Raw genomic sequence first — 18,352 nt, 5'->3', positions numbered from 1 at the left:
AAAGGCCACAATTTCTCTCTCTAGAATGAAGTCGTCGTGATTTCCATTATTTTTGTTGCAGACTCAAACAAAACCTGCCAGTCCAGCAACTAGCGCAGAGAGCTCACCAGTCAACTCAGCAACGGCTCTGAAAAACAGGCCTTTGTCTGTCATGGTGACGGGGAAGGGGACAGTCCTACAGAAAGCTAAGGTAACGTGCCAGTGAGTGTGTGGGGTAACCACTGCTCCCTGTCCTGGCAGCAAGGCAGCTCAGCAGGGATGGCTGTGGTCAGGCGGGGTGTTTAGGAAGCATGCTGACCCATGCTTCACAGCAGCCTGGTTTTCCTCTGGTCTTTTCACCCAAGTTTGTTCTGACTGTGATTTAAATTAGTCACTGTAACTGGAGCTGAGCCACACTGCTTGTGTTGGCAGCAACTGGAGTAAACGAGTGGTTTACTCTCACTGTGCTGATATACATTTGAGGTTTAATTAGGAGGCAATGTGACAGTCTGCTCCTGCCCCAAGCAATATAGCTGACATCTCATGGGGTTTCAGACTACACCTCCAGTGGCTGGAAACAGCAGCCCAACATGGACAGGAGCAGTTTCAGTTTCTCCACTGCTTCATATGGAGTTCTCCTTACTATGTTCTATCTTTGTAACAAAAGAAAGACACTGGCTGAGCTTTTCTTTGCCTCTCCTTTAAATGTTGCACACTATCTCCATCCTGCTCATGTGCAGCAGTGCCTCTACTGGCTGGAATGGGAAGTCTGTAATGAAAGCAGAACTCTCTGACACGCCAGGTAGCCAGAACCAGTTAGCTAAAAGATGAGCAGGCTGCTCCTGAACTTATTAGAGCTATTGCAGCTTGCCAGGTTTACCATTTTTACTAATTCACCTTTGTTCTTTGGCAGGAATGGGAGAAAAAAGGCGCAAGTTAGAAGTACATTTTTCAGAGATGGACTAAAGACTGGAACTGCCCATGCATAGAAAAGGGGATTCGAACACCAGTAGGTGGATGTTGGGTGTGCAGCACAACCCACACCAAGCACCTCCTCCGCCTCACGCCGCCTGCTTGGATGCAGCAGTGGAGTCAGCAGCTGCTGCTACCACTTATCCCAAACAATCTTGCTCTTTCCAGACAAGTCCCATCACGTAGCTAAAACAATAACAACTGGTGGCAATCCTTGCATCAGATTCCTAACCCAGTTACTGTAAACAAGAATGTTACTGTACATAGGGGTGTTTTGTGTATTTCTACTCTGAAGGTTTATTGACGAGTTATTAAGGTTTCTATATTAGTGACAGTAGTGAGTTCAGGGCGGTCCTCTGCTAGTCTTCATCCCCCCATGATTTTCAACCTGTCATGGCAAATTGCAGCCAGCTAAAGTCTCACCTGCCTTGCTGCTGGCTGTCCCTCAGCTGCAGATCATCCAGATGCCCAGGTCTGACTCATCAGCAAGACACAGATGAGAAGCACACAGGCACCTGTCCAGTAGGAAGGACCCTCTCAGCATTACAGGGAACTAACTGCACATACACATGCAGCAAGGATTTTCAGTGACCAATTGCATCATGCACAGGCTTAATGCTACCAGCCTGTGGTAGGGTTGATTTGCCAGAATGTGGAGGAGGATGCCTGCTCACCTTCTCATGCTGTGTTACAGACTGGTGGAACCAAGGGCTCTGTGCAAAAGTGATCTTCCAAACAGAGTTACTAAAAGTTCTTGAGGATCTTGATCTCCTTCACCTGAGGAGTTTGTTCTGAAAAAGAATAATCATAGTTGAAGGCTCGTTAATGACGTACCAAAGTCCCAGGCCTGCTTACCCTGCTGAATGAGGATGCTGGATATGATGCCCTTTCTGAGAGGAGGTAAAGGTAGCTCTGTGCTCCTGCTCTGGCACTCAGCACCACACTGCTGATGCTCTCTGGTCCCTGTGGAGCTGCAGCACGACCCCTAGCAGCAGCTGTACATTGCTAAACACCCCTGTGGGAAAGAGCCCCTTTGCATGGGTTCAGATGGGTGCTGGACCTGCTCTCCTCCCTGTCTCTGGATGGCTGCTAGCTGTCCTGGTGCTATCACCCTTATTTCTAGATCAGTAAAACTTAACATAGTCTTTGGATGCTGTGTACTTGCAAAGCTCATCCCTATGCTCCATGGCCAAGCTGTTCAATGAGAGAGATTGTGTGCCTGGAACTGCTAAAACTTAGAGATATTACAATTCAAAGAGAGGCACAGAGAAATCCATCCACCTGGAGTTTCCTCTCCAAAGCACAGGGAGGTCATGGACACCAAGAAGCTTTTGTTTTGCCCCATCCTAAGCTGTCAGGAGCTTCTGTTCCCACCCTAAGCACACACACAGCACCACGCTCTCCTCCTACACCCTGCTGTCTGCAGAGCTTGTTCAGCTCTCTCACAGCTGTAACCAGCTAACATGGATGAGAGCAGCTGTGCTTTCTGCCCTGTTGGCTCTGCTGGGTGGTAAACGTTTCCCAGACAAGAATTGTTAAGTAATGTCTCAGCGTCCCCATTGTTTTCTTAACTCAAAGCATTTCCTTTATTCTAACTGTGACCTATAAAGTGGCGCTTTAGAGGGTTTTATAATAAAATGTTGAATATATTATGTTACCAGTGTATTCTATATTAGCGAGGCTTGTCCCTGATCTGCTTTCTAGTATCTTTCATGCACTTCAAACCACCACCATTATGAAGTTCCTTAGCGAGGCCATCCACAAGGACTAAGTCTTAAACAAATAATTCAGTATTCGAGAGTGACAGCAATGGAAATGAAAAACCTTTCTGTCAGCTAACCTACTGAAAAGATCCCTGGTAGTTTGCACAAATAACACAAAATAGGCTCCTGCCTGTAGCTCAAATAACAAAATGAATCAGCAGAGGGAAAATGTGTGAGAAGTCCCTCACCTTCTGCTTGCCACCATGTGGCAACTGTGTGCAGTGCTTGGTGCCTGCTCCCATCACTGACAGGAAAAGGAGGAAGGAGTTTAGCTGGAAAGGAAGGAGAAGGGTTAGCAAGGATTGCTCCCCAGCAGCTCTGCCCATCAGTATCAGGTCCAGCCTTTCCTAGCACAACCCTGCCTTGATCCCCATGGATCTTGACCTTGACCTGCTAACAAATGCAGTTTCCTAGGATCTCAGCCACATTTTAAAGTTGAAAAAGAACATTTCTTGTTAAGATGTAGAAGTTAGCTTAAATAGCTGGGGCATTAACAAATTTATCTGTACTGTAGAGAATAAGATTTGCATGTTTGTTGTGAGCTGAAGACAGCTGGCCGTAAGGAGAGCTCATGTGATATTTACTAGTCACAGCAGGCATGATTTTGCTTGTGTTGCACAGGAAACACAAGGATAAAGGGAAGGTAAGACCTAAGGGGGTGAAATTCATGGCACTTACCTAAATCCCAGTTCCTTGCAGGAGAAATAGGCTCTCCCCTGCAGTCAGCACCTGGCCCATGACCAGTGAAGGTTCATGCTGGAATCATACAGATTAAGAGGAATTCACAGCTCTGTTAGCAGCTGCCCTGACACCCAGTGACGTGCTGGCCTTGTCCATGGGCTCTGTGCCCTGCTAACCCAGACAGGATTAGTGCTGGCTCACAGGGACCCCTGCATGGCTTTCCAGGCTCAAGCATCCCCCAGCCTTCAGGGCATGAGCTCCCTTCTGACACATTCTCATTAAACATTTCTGATGGAATTCAAAGCAAGTCTGCGGGGATTAATTTAATAAGGAGTTATGTCAGAGCCCTGAGCCACTTACCCTTTTTTAATTAAGATTTGCAGGAGAAAGGACCAAGAAATTAGCCAGGAACAACTCCAACAACTGCTCAGCCATGTCCTGCTGAGCTGTGGGATCAGCGCACATCCAGCATTCCCCAACCCAACTTACCAGGTTGGCTGTTCCCTCTCCTCCCACTGCCCTGACACCTCCTTACCTCACAGAGTGCTTTGCCCCCTACAAGCAGGGCCACTGGGCTGTGCTGATGGGTTTGTGCTCTCCTTTGGTAAAGCCCTGCAGAAAGGGAGGACTGCAAACGGGGCAGTGAGGGAAGAAGTCATGATCTTGGACCCAGCACCCAGCAGGGGATGCACAGAGAGATTGGGAAGAGGCTCCTGCGCAGCTCAGCTGGAATCCAGCCATCTCCACAAACACAAACCATGGCTTCTGAGGTTATCTGTGAACCTGGTATCACCCATTCTCCCTTCAGATAACACTTACGCAGTGGAGACAGTGCTTATGCAGCGCTGCCTATATGAACGATCTTGGTAGAATCATTTCTCTTTCAACCAAAATGTCAGCCCTTCCTCCAGGTAAGTCCCTGCTCACCAGGGACTGTACTTGATTTCATTCTGCAGTTATTGCACTGAAATTATCACTTCTGGCCAAGATCAAGTATCAGCTTAGAAAAACAATCAAATCTTCAGAATGAGGCAAAAGCTAACACCAAGACGTCAGCTGACTCAGAGTCTGACCCAGCCTATTGCTTCAACACTTTCTTAAACACCCCTATGCTCTGGGAACCAGAGCTGCCATCTCCATAATCTGCCATCAGTGGGAGCTCCAGAATTGTTCAGATGTCTACATGTTTTCAGTCTAAGACCTCTCAAGGAGTCCGTTCAAAATATAACAATTACACATAAAAATGCCAAAAATAAATACTTAATATCAAATATTTACTCGATTCCAAAAGAAAGAGAGCACCAGAAAGCCCAGTTTGTGCAGTGCAGGAACTGGGAATGGCCCAGTCACTCAACCAAGGGCAGCAATGTCTTGCTGGGTCAGAACTGGAGCTCACAGCACTTCTGGGTCAGCATCTCAGGACCTTTTCAGGTGCCGGTGGTCTCCAGAGAAGCACTGAAAACTGCCTGGAATCTGCTGCACATGGGAGTCTGTAGGGAGGACTGGAGATCTTGGAGAATCACCTCAGGGAACTCCTGTTGTAGAGGAAGAGAAACAAATGTGGGCAAGCGCTCTAGGAACATGCTCAGTCCCTTATAGCCTAGCAAACACCTTCTGAGCCTTAGCTCACAGATGTTAGAAGCAAACCTGCTGGGCCTGATGTCTAACATCTCACAGACATTAGAAGCCATGATAAGGGTTTCTTCTAGCACGGCCCAGGGAAAGGGAAACAAATGGAGGGGAGGACTACCAAAATTTTTAGACCTTCTCAATCTTTAACTCACTTAGTGAACGTGTAAAACAGTGCAGCTCAGCATCCCAAACATCTCTACTCTCCATGTGACTCACGTCCCCTCAGCACCAAGACCCAGCCACCAAACAGCTGACAGGAAACTACAGCCAGCTCTCTGCTAAGGAAGAGGTGGAGATTTGGGATGGGTTGAGTGGGGCTGGGCGGGTGCTGCAGCTGTCATCCCCTGAGCCTTACTGCTCTCGCAGTGGAGTCCTTCCCAGCCATGACATTCACACCAGTAGCTTCCCGGCCTGAGGATGCACACGCCCTGGTTCATGCACGGGTTGGGTTTGCACAGGTTCACAGGTCTTTTTGCTTCTGCAACAAACACAGACAGAACAGTGGGGTCAGGCATATTGAGGGAGTATTAACTGTTAAATGCACATCCATTAGCAATGCTTCAGAGAACAGTGACAGCAATTAAATAACCCAACCCCCAGAAAACATCATCTGGGGAAAGCAGAAGTGATACACACAAATTTGGCAGAGAGTGTAAGCCTGCAACAAACTCCTTTGTGTTTAAACTACAGAAGAGAAAGGCTGGCTTTGCTACATGTTTGATTCTAAAATGGAGCATCTTCAGAGCCGTGTGCTGAACGCACAAGCACCTCTAAGCCCCCAGGTCCAGACATTGCCAATGCAGAGCAGGACACACGCCCCAAGCAGTTTACAACCCCAAATACCTCTGGAGTTCAAACCCTGCTGTGCTCTGGAGAGGAGCTGAGGTTATATGTGAGGGAAGCAAGAACAAGAAATCATTCACAAATGAGTGAAAAAAACAAAAGAAATATTTCAGGGCTTTTTTTTTTTTTCTTGGAGATTAGAGAGAAAAGCCCACAAGCCTAAGCTGTTATTAGCTCTGTTCTTTTGAAGTATGTGACAGATTTCCCAGCCCCCTTAAGAGAACAGAGCTCAGCTGTCAGCAGGGCTGGCAGGGCTCCATGCTGTGAATGCACTGGGCTAAGTAGCAGCATCCCAGAGGAATTTGCTTGCAGCCTTCTGGCATCCCTGCAGCAGAGCTGGGAAGGGTGTGAAATTCCTTCACCAAACCACTGCATGGTGTAGCCTGGACCTGCAGCCTTGCCCTTTGCTCCACAGTAGGAAAAAACAGACAATGGGAATAAGGTGGGAGAAGGAAAGAATACAAACTCCACCCCCTATCCATCAGAATGCTTACTACACATTATAGCACATAATAGCTGCTCTCCCCGTATAGGTGTGCTGGTACACATCAGTACTCAAACACATACCTACAATTGGCAGTTATCTACTTACTGAGATCTGAACAATTTCAGTCTTCAGTTCCTGCTGACGTTATGTGGACTCAAACAACCCTTTTGTCACAGATCCCAGATGGGGTTCTGCCTCACAACGCACCCCCAAGGGAACGCCTTCGCATTTAGCACTGATGGCAGAGCTACCACAGCACAGAGGGACCTCATACCCAAACACATCTGTGCCCTTCCTGCTGCCCAGGGAGCCCTCCTGGTCTCTGCTCTGCAGAACACGTGCCCACTGCGTGTGACCCAGGTGTCCTTGCTGGGGGAAGCGTGCTGTTCTACCCAGACACCATTAACCCTGCACTCAAGCCTACCATTAACACTGCATCACCCTAAATAAGCATCTTTCACTTCACCCCACAGCGACCCCAGGAGGTTGTGTTTTCATTAGGCAGATATTACATACAGTTATTGCTTTGGATCTTTTCTCCCAGAGCCCGAGACATTTTTCCCAGCCTCTTTTCAGCCGTGCCTCAGAACACAATACTCCAGGTGTCCAGAGGCAGGGGCTGTTTTTCACATGCTTTTATGACAAGTCTTTTTTTTTTTTTTTTAGTCCTTTCACAGACAGAGCTTCTGTTATTAAGCCTTGGACTTGGAGCAGAAGACTGAATGAAGGGCTTATCTTTCCATCAGCCTTGGCCCCAGCCTATATGTACAAACAGTGATTACCTGCACACGAAATGAAAGCAACAATTCAGTCTCAGGAAATGATACGTTATTACCCAGAATCACTGAACCTTGCTGTCTCTTCCCCTTCACCCGTGGCCTTGTGGTTAATTTCATGGTACAGTAGATTGTTTTGATAGTAACACAGCTGAAAATACCATTGCAGTAGATGCAGACTGAAAAGCTCCAGGTACAAACTGCCTGCAGAAGCCTGCCAGGAGACAGGCTGCTCGGACCACAGAGATAGCTCTGCTGTCTTTTCTAACCCCAAAAGAGACACAGCATGCCAATACATTAAGACAGGCTTTGATTGTGCCGTTAATCACAGCACTGCTCTAATTGCATCTTCATCTGATCTTACATAGGGGTTAAAACACCAGACCACAAAGACAGATGTTAGACTATTCTGAACGTGAAACAATGTGGATTAGCTGGAGCAGCAAGGAACTAAAAACATTTCTCTACCACTAATGTCTAAAAACCCAGGTTGCTTTCCTCCCTGAAACGCTCATTTCAATCAAACAGAAGCACTCACACTCATCATGTTTCACTCACAAGCACAAGCACAAGCACAAGCACAAGCACAAGCACAAGCACAAGCACAAGCACAAGCACAAGCACAAGCACAAGCACAAGCACAAGCACAAGCACAAGCACAAGCACAAGCACAAGCACAAGCACAAGCACAAGCACAAGCACAAGCACAAGCACATCAATGTTTCAAACTTGACTTCAGAGTTCATTTTTTTCCTAGCTGGGGACTGGTCCTCAAGATGTGAAATTGTGAAGAAAATACAGTTTTTTGTTTTGCACAATCTTTTACATGAATATTTGAAAATTATGCCCCCCTGAATGCCTCAGAGCCAAGGATTTTGGTCCTGCAAACAAAATTAAGCAGAAGTTGTCTGAAGACCTCCGTTTTCTAGCATGCACGCTTCAAAACCAGACAGATCCTGATTTAGGATTAAATGCTGTGCAATGCCAAGAAAATCTTAAGTGTCTCACAGTGGGACACTGAGGAGGAACACGTGCACAAAGCTGCTGAAGGAGCCAGCAGAGAACTCACTGAGGGACCAACACTGGTGGCTGCAGAAATGTATTCCCTTCAGTCTCAGCTACACCACAGAGCTTACAGCAATGCACAGTGAATTCTACAGATTTAAAAGCAATGTCAAAAAAAAAACCAAAAAAACAACCAAAGAGCAATATTTTTTTCTTTCAGTGAAGGCAGAACATAGACATGACAGGGATAGAAAGAGCAGTCACATGAAGCCTCATTTCACCACCTGCACTGAACCTTGGGAAAGCTGCCTCCTATTCCCATTAGGAATGCTTTGGACAACCACCAGATCTCAATACCATGGTCTCTCCACCTGTTAAGTGGAAGTGACAACAAGATTACTCATTAACACATCATAAAGCCTACAATAACACAGGCTACAGAAGAAAGTCCCCTCTGTGCTTGTTTACAGTTTACCACAAGCTGCTGGCAGCATCATAAATAGCAAGTTTAGGATGCTCTCACCTTCATAGATTCTTTCAGTGATGAGGTCTTGGTAGTGCTGCAGGTCTTCATAGGAATAGATGCACACCAGGTAACTGGGAGACCCAGCAACCCTCAGCAGGGTGTCCCTCTCTGCATTCCCAATGACAACCACAAACACCACGACACCGCTGTCTCTCAGCTGCTGAGCTGGGGCAGCTGCATCCTCCATGCCACCTCCATTTGTGAGCACCACCACCACCTTGCTGACACCAGGCCTTGCTCCCTTCTGCACTGTCACCATGTCTCTGTTAATTTGGAGTAAGGCACTGCTGGCAGAGGCAATGTCTCCAAGGAAAGGCACCTGGTTGATGGCTTGGAGGAGAGCTGAATTGTTTGTGTGGGTGTCCAATGCGAACACAGTGTAAGCTCTGCTGCCATAGGCCACAAGGGCAATTTGGGTGACATCCCAGTTGATGGTGAAGTGCCAAGAGCTTTTCCTGACAAAGTCCCTCAGCTGCAGAAAATTCACCAGGCCAACTCCAGCTGAGGCATCCATTGCATATACCAAATCAAGAGACTGCACCTGGCAGCCTGGATAAGAGTGCAAACACTGTATTTTTCAGTATGTAGATGTATTCCAAAAAAAGCAGTGGGAATAAATTGTGGGCCAATTTCATTGCTGCCGATCACTGACTGTGAAGGATGATAAAAGGCCTCTTAACATCAACAGATACAGCTCCATCATAAGAGCAATGATGGAAGCTTAGTGCCTCACCTGTGACTGACACAAGCAAAACGAGGACATTTATCCTTCTACCTCCCCTATACCCCAACGGAGGTCAGAAGACCTCTTGGTTTGACAAACTTCTCCTGCATCCCTTACATCACTTTCTTACCTTCAGGATTGTTCACACTGCAAATTCTTCTCTGCAGCTCTGGGATCCTGTTGAACAAATCCTGGGGGTCTGAGTAGACAATGGTCTGCTTTGGGTTGCCAGTCACTTCAGCCAGCTCTGCCTTCACAAAGCTGCTGCCTACACCGATCAACAAGAGACCTCTGTCCCTTGCATACTTGGCAGCTTCTGCCACTGGGTCTTGGGACTTGGAGTCAGTGAGCAAGACCACCACACGTGGGAGATCATCCAGCACATCTGCAAAGACTGGGGTGCTCCTAAAACCATGCTGTGCAATGTACCGCAGGGCTCTGCCCGTCAGGGTTCCTCCCCCGCTGAAATTCAAAGCATCAATGCTCTTCATGAGACCAAACACATCCTTGTGTTGTCCCACTTCAACGGGTATCCTGACGTTGGTATCATACTGGGCCACCCCCACATTTGCAGGCGAGTCCCGGCCCATTGCTGCTTGAAAGAACCTCTTGAGGAACGCCTTGTAACGCAGGAATCCCTCCAGTGTGACCCCTGCTGAGCTGTCCATCAGGAAAAGGAGATCCACACCACAATCAAGGCTCAGCTTTGGCGCTGAAAAGAGAGACAGCAGTTTCTTGTATGCATGGCAGGAACAAGCATGCTGAGCGCCTCTGCCGGTTCTTGATGGAAGCTCGGTGGTGTAGAAAGGTCTGTTGTGTCCAGCAGCCTAAATAGTTTGCCAGACATGGCTCAAGTTGCAGGGCAGCTCTGCCAAGAGTGATTTTTGTTTTGGGTGGATGCCACACAAGCCTCTAAAGGCTTATACTGAACTCCCCAAACTGGGAGTCCCTCCTGGGCCCATGTGTGCAGGGACAAACGCTTCTATGTCCCTCCCAATTTTTCCGTTCTCCTACTTGTGTTCTACCTACATTTAAGGTAGTTGTATCAGGGTGACATTATCAGTATTGGTGAGACCCAGTCACTAGGCCTGATTCAGTATACTGAAATGGCGTAAGAGAAAATTCAGCTGATCCCCTGGAGTACAGCCCAAAGGCTGCAGCCTAAGTCCAGCCATTCCCACGGCCATGCCACGACCACTTACCAAGGCAAGACACAGTTGAGAAGGAAGGAGGGAGAAGTCAGGTTGACACCTACCACAGTGTATGCCTCCTCCATATCCCACAGGGCACAGGCAGTGGTACTTGTCCAGTCCCTCTGGGACACACGTACCCCCATTCTGGCACGGATGGGAGTCACAAGGGTCTAAATGGAACCAAAGAAGGAGAAGACGTAAAGTCAGCAGGGAACATGCACCCTCCCATCCTGTGACAACACAAACACAACCATTACTGTGGAAAAGGGGCCAAACTTCAGCCCATCTTCCTGCAGCATGAACTGAGGCAGGGCCGTGTGCATCTTCACACAGATGGAACAGCTGCCAGCAGTGAAGACAGCAAAGCAGACTGTAACCTCACTGCTTTTGCTTTGCAATAATGCCAGTGAAATTACGTCTGTGTAAATACATTCTTCATTATGTTCTTCTCTGCCCACATCTCCAGTCTGTCAAGGTCTCTCTGAATGGCAGTGCAGTCCTCAAGCACATATGCCACTCCACCCAATTCGGTACCCATAACCCTGCTGAATGCACTCTGTGCCTTCGTCCAGGTCACTGATGAGTATGTTGAATGAGACTGGAATCAGTATAGAGCCCTGGGGGACACCACTAGCTACAGGCCTCCAACCAGACTCAGTGCCTCAAACTCTCACTCGGAACAAAAGTTTTAGCAGTGAGGGTAAAAACTCCTCTTTGTTACCTTTTCTGTTTTGTAAATAAGATTCAAAAAAGATAATAGTCCTACCTGTACATGTGGTTCGGAAGCATCTGGATGGGTGTTTTATTGAGACTCTTTTCAATCTGAAATGGGAAGTTTATTATTGAACAGGACAATCAAATCTATAGTGGCTTTAAAGATTAACAAGGCAATCTCAAGGCTGGTAATACTTTGTTTTCAATGGAACAAATTTTCCTTTGAAAAGGCAATTTTTCAAAACAAATATTTTGAAAGAAAACATCTATTCTAAGTAAAGCAGCAAAACTAAAACACTTCATTTTATCAAGTCTGCTCTTTTGCTTTTGAACTCTACCATAACACTGCTGGAGTTCAAAAAGCATTTGGACAATGCTCTCAAACGCATGGTTTGATTTTCCAGTGGTCCTGTGTGGAGTCAGAATTTGGATTCGATGATCCTTTTAAGTTCCTTCCAATTCAGGATGGTCTATGCTTCCACCACGCTAGAATTAAGGACGATGGACATATCTTTAAGGCTTCAAATGATATATATTTTTTTTAAGTTGCTACAGAAAATATGTTAACTTTTTTGTTCTAAATTGGAATTAAAATTTTACAGCAGTGTGAATTTCTTATTCAACATTAATTCAGGCTTCTGGCTTATCCAGCTGCAATAGGAACCAGAAAGACAAGGTTTAGACTGAGAAACCTCAGCCCTCAACTATGCCTCCCCGTAGGATTTTTCAACTCTCTCCATCATTTCCTTAATCTAAGAAGACGTGACTTTTGGACTCAATGATTTTAGAGGACATTTCAACCTAAATGATTCTATAAAATAAAAGCCTTGAGCACAAGTTTGTATTTGCCATATTGAAGAAGGCATTGTCTTCACCCCAGGAAAGCCATGGTCAGATGTGGGTGTCAGGCTCACCTGTAAAAAGGGCACAGTGAAGCATGCACTGCATTCTGCTGCTTTGAGCCTTTCCAGCAGACATAGCTTCCAGCCAGTTCTTTCTCAGTCTCCAGAGTTCTGCGTTCACAAGGAAAGGATTCAATGTTGCAACCTGTAGCAAAGAGCAAACCAACTGCCTAAAAATACAGAGTCTGTGCAGGCACAGAGCACCCACTTTGAAGCAAATTAGCTTTCTTCATCTACCTGTCAAAAGTGCCTCTGTGAGACCCCAGAAGAGAAATTCTCTGTGGTCAATCTCAGTACATTCCAGCTTTGTACACACTCTTCTGCCTCCTTGGCTCTGTTACACAGCTGGCACTGCTGAGTTCAGCAGCACTTTTCAGTGCTCCGGTGCCCTCATTACTCACATATTTGATTTGCTTTTACCTATGGACCACTCTAGTCTCCATATGGCTGTCTCTTCCATCTCTTGCGAGCCCTGCCTGACTTACCACATAGCCAAGTCTGAAAGAAGATTTAGCACAGCTGTGTGCCTATGCAAGAAGTGGATCTGTGCTCTATGTACCACGAAATGTCATAAAAAATGAACTGTGAAGTGACAGTCTCTAGAAGGAATAATCCCTCTTTTACCCATGACATGAGCAACGAGCAGCATTCCCATTTCCTGAGGTGAATGCCACAGAAAGACTTAGGATCCTGCAACCTACAGCTATCTGGAGAGGCATCTGACAAGCCTGGTCACCAGAAACAGGTTATCTCAAAGCGACTGATGCTCAGTGTGACTGCTCCAAGACACAGACCTCAGACACCCTGGCTCTAGGTACCATTTCTGACACCACCTCATCTCTCCTCACTCAGTGACTCAAACAAAAATTCAAAGGCGAGGTGTAAGGAGGGGCCAGGCCTGGGGTTACCTGGTGTGGTGACGCTGCAGATGGAGCTGCTCAGGGCACTGTACAGACCATTGGCTGCATCGCTGACATCGCCGGCAAAGAGCACGTGCTGCTCAGTGGGCTCACTGGCCAGAGCATGCAGCTCCTCCCACCTGCGGAGCAAAGGGTTCAGCCGCTGGTATAACCAGGCCCTATGTCACCCCCAAAGAACTGAGTACAAAACCCCACACTTGGCTTTTGGGGAACTGGGCCTTCATTTCCAAATGTGTGGAAGGTTTCCTACCTTGGAAACTTGATTCCCACTGCAAAAACTGTTGTTCCTCTCTCCTTCACCTGCATGGCAGGCATTGCGGTACTGCCCTGGGACTTCCCATCCGAAATGATGATCAGGATCTTGGGGACAGTCGAGTTCCTGCCACCAGGGAATCCCTTACGGAGAATGTATTTCAGAGCCCGACCAGTCTCTGTGCTGCCACCTCTAGAGACAAGGGAGATAACATGGGAAAACCAGAAATCAAACTTCTTCTATTGCTATTGAATTTGCCTTTGGATTTTCAAATTTCCATCCCTCAGTAATGATGAACTTTGCGTATTTTTGTCTGTTGCCATACAGGGCATCCAGAGAGATGTCTAATCCCTGTCATTTTTTGTCATCTTTCCATAGGCCCTACCTATCTATCCTAGCCTCTCTCCTTTTCAATCTAGAGCTGTCTCCAGAAGACTTAGCACAGCAGAGCACTCCTGCAACCAGAGCAGTAACCAGACCTATAGGATACTTACATTATTTCCAGCTGTGATAGACACCTCAATTACTTCTGTTTTTCCACCTGAAGTTCCTTTAAGAGCCATCTGAAAACACTGTTTAACAATAACCTCTTAAATTCCAGTCAGAAACATAGCACCACAGGGCAGAACATGGAAAACTTCTGTGATGTTGGTGTTTGTTTTCTCCTGATGCATAGGAGAGCTCTACACTCTTGCTATATGTCATCCCTTTTCCTCCGGTGGATCTTCTGCAGTTCTGAGACCAAGACCTACAGCAGGAGAGCTATGCACTGCAGACTGTGACCAAAAGTCTGCAGTCCAACAGTGTGCAGGAAGTCTGTGCCTTCTTCTCCTGTGCTAATCTAGGGGTTAACTTATCCATCCTGTAGGAAAGCTTCTGAAAATACAAATGCTGAAAGCTTCTTAGCATGTCCCCAGAAACTCAGAAGGAACAAATACAAGGTATGTTTTCTTCAGGGTTTCGCCAGTACCCCCTTAGCAAAGTAAGCATAAAGAAAAGCCACCTGATGCTCTAGCTGTCTACACCACCACTAAACTCAATTGAAAGCAATACCTTCACCTCGTTGTATGCCAGCAGCACTGATACAACAGAGAAGCTGCATCAGCCACTGGCATTCATACAGGCTGCACACAGCACTTCTCAAGATGGGATCATGTGAAACAGGCATCAGGTCATTTTAAACACAATGAGTTATCCTTTTCAACTCACTTGTATCCTGTGATAAACCATTTTCTCCCTCTTGCCCGGCCCCACAGAAGCAGTTTGTGGATGCATGCCAGCCATCTCAGTATTTTGGCAGCCCTTGAATTCAGCCCAGAAGGGAATGCTTCTGGGTAGGAAGTAATTAGCTCAATACTTGTTGATTCTCACCGTAACAAAGCACCAAGACTCAGGTGCCAAGGCACAACATTCCAGCAGTGATACAAATCAACTTGGTAAAATAGGTTATTGCTAAGTGTTGGGGAACGGCAGACCTCAAGCCTAGCAGCTGTGTAATAACTCGCAAACAAAGCAACCTTAAAAGCCACTTCAGAAAACAAGGTACAGCTTGCCAAAGAATCCTTTCTTTTTTTTCCCCCAAAGGTGCGATTTAATTGCTATTGTGCTCTGCTGCTATAGAGGACAATAAGAAGAGGACTGCTATGCATACACAAGAGAGAATACAAGATGTGGCTGTCTTTATATGCTGCACTTTTACACTAGTAGTACTTGACAGTGAGCTCTGTGGGGCACAGACTGTTCTATGCTTACAAGACTTAACTTGAATAGACTGTTTCAGATGCCTACTCAAGGGCGAGCTCCACGTTCCACATACCATTAAATGTCATAAAAATGATACATGAAATGACGGTCTCTAGCAGGAATATACACAACAAAAACAACAAAGACTTACTTCAGCAAAAGCTATGGGTAACCTAACAGGGACCCTGAAGATGAGGCAGAGGATGGCTCTTAGATCCATAAAATCCTTACAGTTGGAAGTGACCTTTACAGGTCATATGCTCCAACTCCCCTGCAACGAACAGAGACACCTACAGCTTGGTCAAGTGCTTAGAACCTGATCCAGCCTGACCTTGAATGTATCCAGGGATGGGGCATCCACCACCTCTCTGGGCAAAGAAAGGCAGGAGAAAGTCTCACCTTTCTTGGTTGTTCTCCACTGGCACAACACAAGAGCTCTGTAGTATGCTGTCCCTGACTGGACTTGCAGTATCAGACAGAGCCCATCTCTCTAGGAACACGCTCCAGACCTGCTGATAACTAAGCTGCTAGATGAGAGGAGACATTCCATCTGTCACCTAATTCTGCCCAAGAAGCTGTGCTATAAATCTCTTCCTGTGACAGCCTTACAGGCTTGCTTTTATTTCCAGCCAGAGCAAGCAAGGGGAGCCAAAACAAAAAAGTGTCAACAGCCTCTTGGAGGCACCTCCTCCAACTGTGCTGAGACACTCACACTCCCATTTCCTTTCTGAACATTCTTCTTTTGCTTTACTATCTAGTTTGCTTGTTCTAGAAAAGCATATGATCATACCCAAGTTCACAGAATCATAGAATTGCTTGGGTTGGAAGGGACCTCAAGGATCACCAAGTTCCAGTCCCCCATGTTCATGCTTTTCTGTCTACTCTCTGATTTTCACACAGACTTTCTAACCCTGGTACCTGCCAGGCCATTTCAGTTCAAAATTCTTTCTGCTCTCCACCATCTCAGAGCATGCACAGCGACTGTGTGCTCATGGTCTGTCCACATCAGCCTTTTTTCTGACCAGATGTCAGCAACTGTCAGATGCTTCAGTGATAAATGCAGGGCATGAGGGAAAATATACTGTGTACAGTTTGGTGACAACATCTTGATGGACACAGCAAACTGTGCCTTCAGGAGCACCAAGGATTAGAAAAGGTTAATAAAGAGTCTCCATGCATCAAAGCTCATTAAACTCGCTTTCTTTTTGATCTGTATTTGGAGTTTCACTGGCTTGTGGCACAGTGGATGAAGGCCTTAAACACACATCCAATAAGGACTTTTTGAAGCCAAAGCTGATGCAGACTTCACCTGCTACCTTTCCTCAGAAAGAGCACTAAGGTTTCTCTACTGTGACCGAACTTGCATGAAACAAATTTATAAGAGATTTTGCTTCTGAGATCACTGCCAAATTTAGTTAATCTGGGCTTTTGAATCTTGCATTCAAAAGCTATTTGGATGAAACTAACAGAAAGAGACTGTCTGTCTCGGAATAGATCAACAACTGCCTCTCCACAGCCTGGGGCTGCTTCTCTCAGCACTGCACCAGGAGCAGGGGGTGAGGCTGGGAAATGCCTTGCTGGCCAAAGGCTCATCAGGAGCACATCAGGAAGGCTTTCAACCAAGACACCAAACACCCTGCTTCTTCAGAAGCCAACTGGAATCTGTCTGTAACTATTTTATCTACTTTGAAATGTCAGGTTTTCATTTAAACTAGATGAAATGGCCAAGCGCAAGATCATTATTTCTGTTTGATCTGTCAGCATCCTTCTGTTGTCATCAAGGAATTTCACTGCCAGGCACTGAACACTGCTGCTCTTTTGCTGCTCTCACACACCTCTAAGCCACAGCCAAGGAAAGGAAATGTGTCTTGCTTTCTGCTAAGCTTTCTCTGTAACATTATACAAGATTTTATAAGCTTATCAAAAGTAGTGCAACAAAACCCAGCCAACTGATCTTGTCTGGAAGTCAAAACTGATCAGTATGCTTGCAGTATGCTGAGAGCAGCAGACATCCCTGAGAAATGCCCAGCCAATCTGCAGCACTGGTGCAGATGGACAAAAGAAGGAGCAGGCACCTGCAGGCTGTATCGACACTCCTTTCATCAGAACAAGAGTTATTTGGGGTAGATGTCAGATCCTTTCTAAATCCAAAAATATTACTCAGAGATTAAAAGTTTGGGTTTTGAGAGCCTCTGAGAGTTTCTGGGCTTCTTGCTCCACTTCCTGAGGTCATGGGAACACATCCAAGTCTTAACATTCAGGAAGAAAAAGGCTTCTGTCTGAATACCAGATCCTCTTGAATTCAGCAGGAACACATGCACAGATTTCAAGGGACTAGCAATTCATCACTACCTCCGAGGACAAAGGAAATTGTAATCACCAGAAATGCAAGCTGCACACTGCCCTGCCAATGCTTAGATGGATGGGAAGACAATGCTTGCTGCTGCTTCTATAAGCCATGGCTGTGGATACGTGAGCACATCCCTGCAGCAGCCCTGCAAACGATGGCAGGGTGCACCAACCCAGCACCTCCTGCCTGAGGAAGGACATAACCCACTGCCCAGCACAGAAACGCTCTTCTATTGACCACCTTACAGAGGGATGCTGAAAGCCTTCATCCCTATCAGCCTGCAGTGACAAAGACAGCCCATGCATCACGGATCACAGGCACTGGACATTCATCCCCTTTCCTGAGTGCGCCACACTGGTATACACACAGCTGAGGTGCCAACGTCTACACTTCAGGAAATTCTCAGTCCAGAAATCATTCACAGCCCAGAAAAAGAGAAGACCTTCAGAATAAGCTGACCTGAACACTGTCCTCTTGATCCTCTCTTTCACTTGTTGTTTGGTTAGGTAGGAATCCAATGAGAACTCAAGGTGGGGAGCAGAACTAAACTGTACCATTCCTACGCGGACCTAAAAGGAAAGGTTAGAGTATGAAAGTGTGTGGGTGTCACTCTTTTGAACAATTTACAGATTGGAGAACACTAAACCCTACCACAACAAACACTGTTTTGTGTGTCAAACTCCTGGCACTCTAAATGAACTTCAGAAAAGAGCACAGTAATATCTGTACAGATTACAAACAAGGCAAAAAAAGCTCAGCTGCAAAAAACATGGAAGCCTCTGCTACAGCTGCAAGATCTGTATTTATCCTCTCAGAGCAGCTTAGAGCCTCAAAAACATAGTAAGTTTATACACAACACCTTTTATATCAAACCAATTAGACTCGCTGG

At 46.4% G+C, this 18,352-nt stretch overlaps 2 protein-coding genes across 10 annotated transcripts in view; one reads left to right on the top strand and one right to left on the bottom strand.

Annotated features, from left to right (window-relative positions):
- AFAP1L2 (actin filament associated protein 1 like 2) overlaps window positions 1-2,600 on the top strand; it is a 55,544-nt gene extending 52,944 nt beyond the window's left edge. For all 9 annotated transcript variants that reach the window (XM_048945446.1, XM_048945442.1, XM_048945448.1 and 6 more), the window contains 2 exons: window positions 62-190; window positions 893-2,600. In XM_048945446.1, coding sequence (XP_048801403.1) covers window positions 62-190; window positions 893-919 — 156 coding nt within the window. In that variant the 3' untranslated portion in view covers window positions 920-2,600. The remainder of the gene's footprint in view (window positions 1-61; window positions 191-892) is intronic.
- Window positions 2,601-2,709: 109 nt separating this feature from the next.
- VWA2 (von Willebrand factor A domain containing 2) overlaps window positions 2,710-18,352 on the bottom strand; it is a 21,535-nt gene continuing 5,892 nt past the window's right edge. Inside the window, 10 exon segments of the mRNA XM_048945884.1 lie at window positions 2,710-4,930; window positions 5,383-5,505; window positions 8,662-9,213; window positions 9,519-10,100; window positions 10,644-10,751; window positions 11,348-11,403; window positions 12,210-12,342; window positions 13,106-13,236; window positions 13,368-13,562; window positions 17,923-18,032. Of these exon segments, the coding sequence (XP_048801841.1) occupies window positions 4,812-4,930; window positions 5,383-5,505; window positions 8,662-9,213; window positions 9,519-10,100; window positions 10,644-10,751; window positions 11,348-11,403; window positions 12,210-12,342; window positions 13,106-13,236; window positions 13,368-13,562; window positions 17,923-18,032 (2,109 nt within the window). The 3' untranslated portion in view covers window positions 2,710-4,811.

The sequence above is a fragment of the Lagopus muta genome, chromosome 5 (assembly GCF_023343835.1).
Source record: "Lagopus muta isolate bLagMut1 chromosome 5, bLagMut1 primary, whole genome shotgun sequence".
Classification (NCBI taxonomy): domain Eukaryota; kingdom Metazoa; phylum Chordata; class Aves; order Galliformes; family Phasianidae; genus Lagopus; species Lagopus muta.
This window is presented reverse-complemented; position numbering and strand designations above follow the sequence as displayed.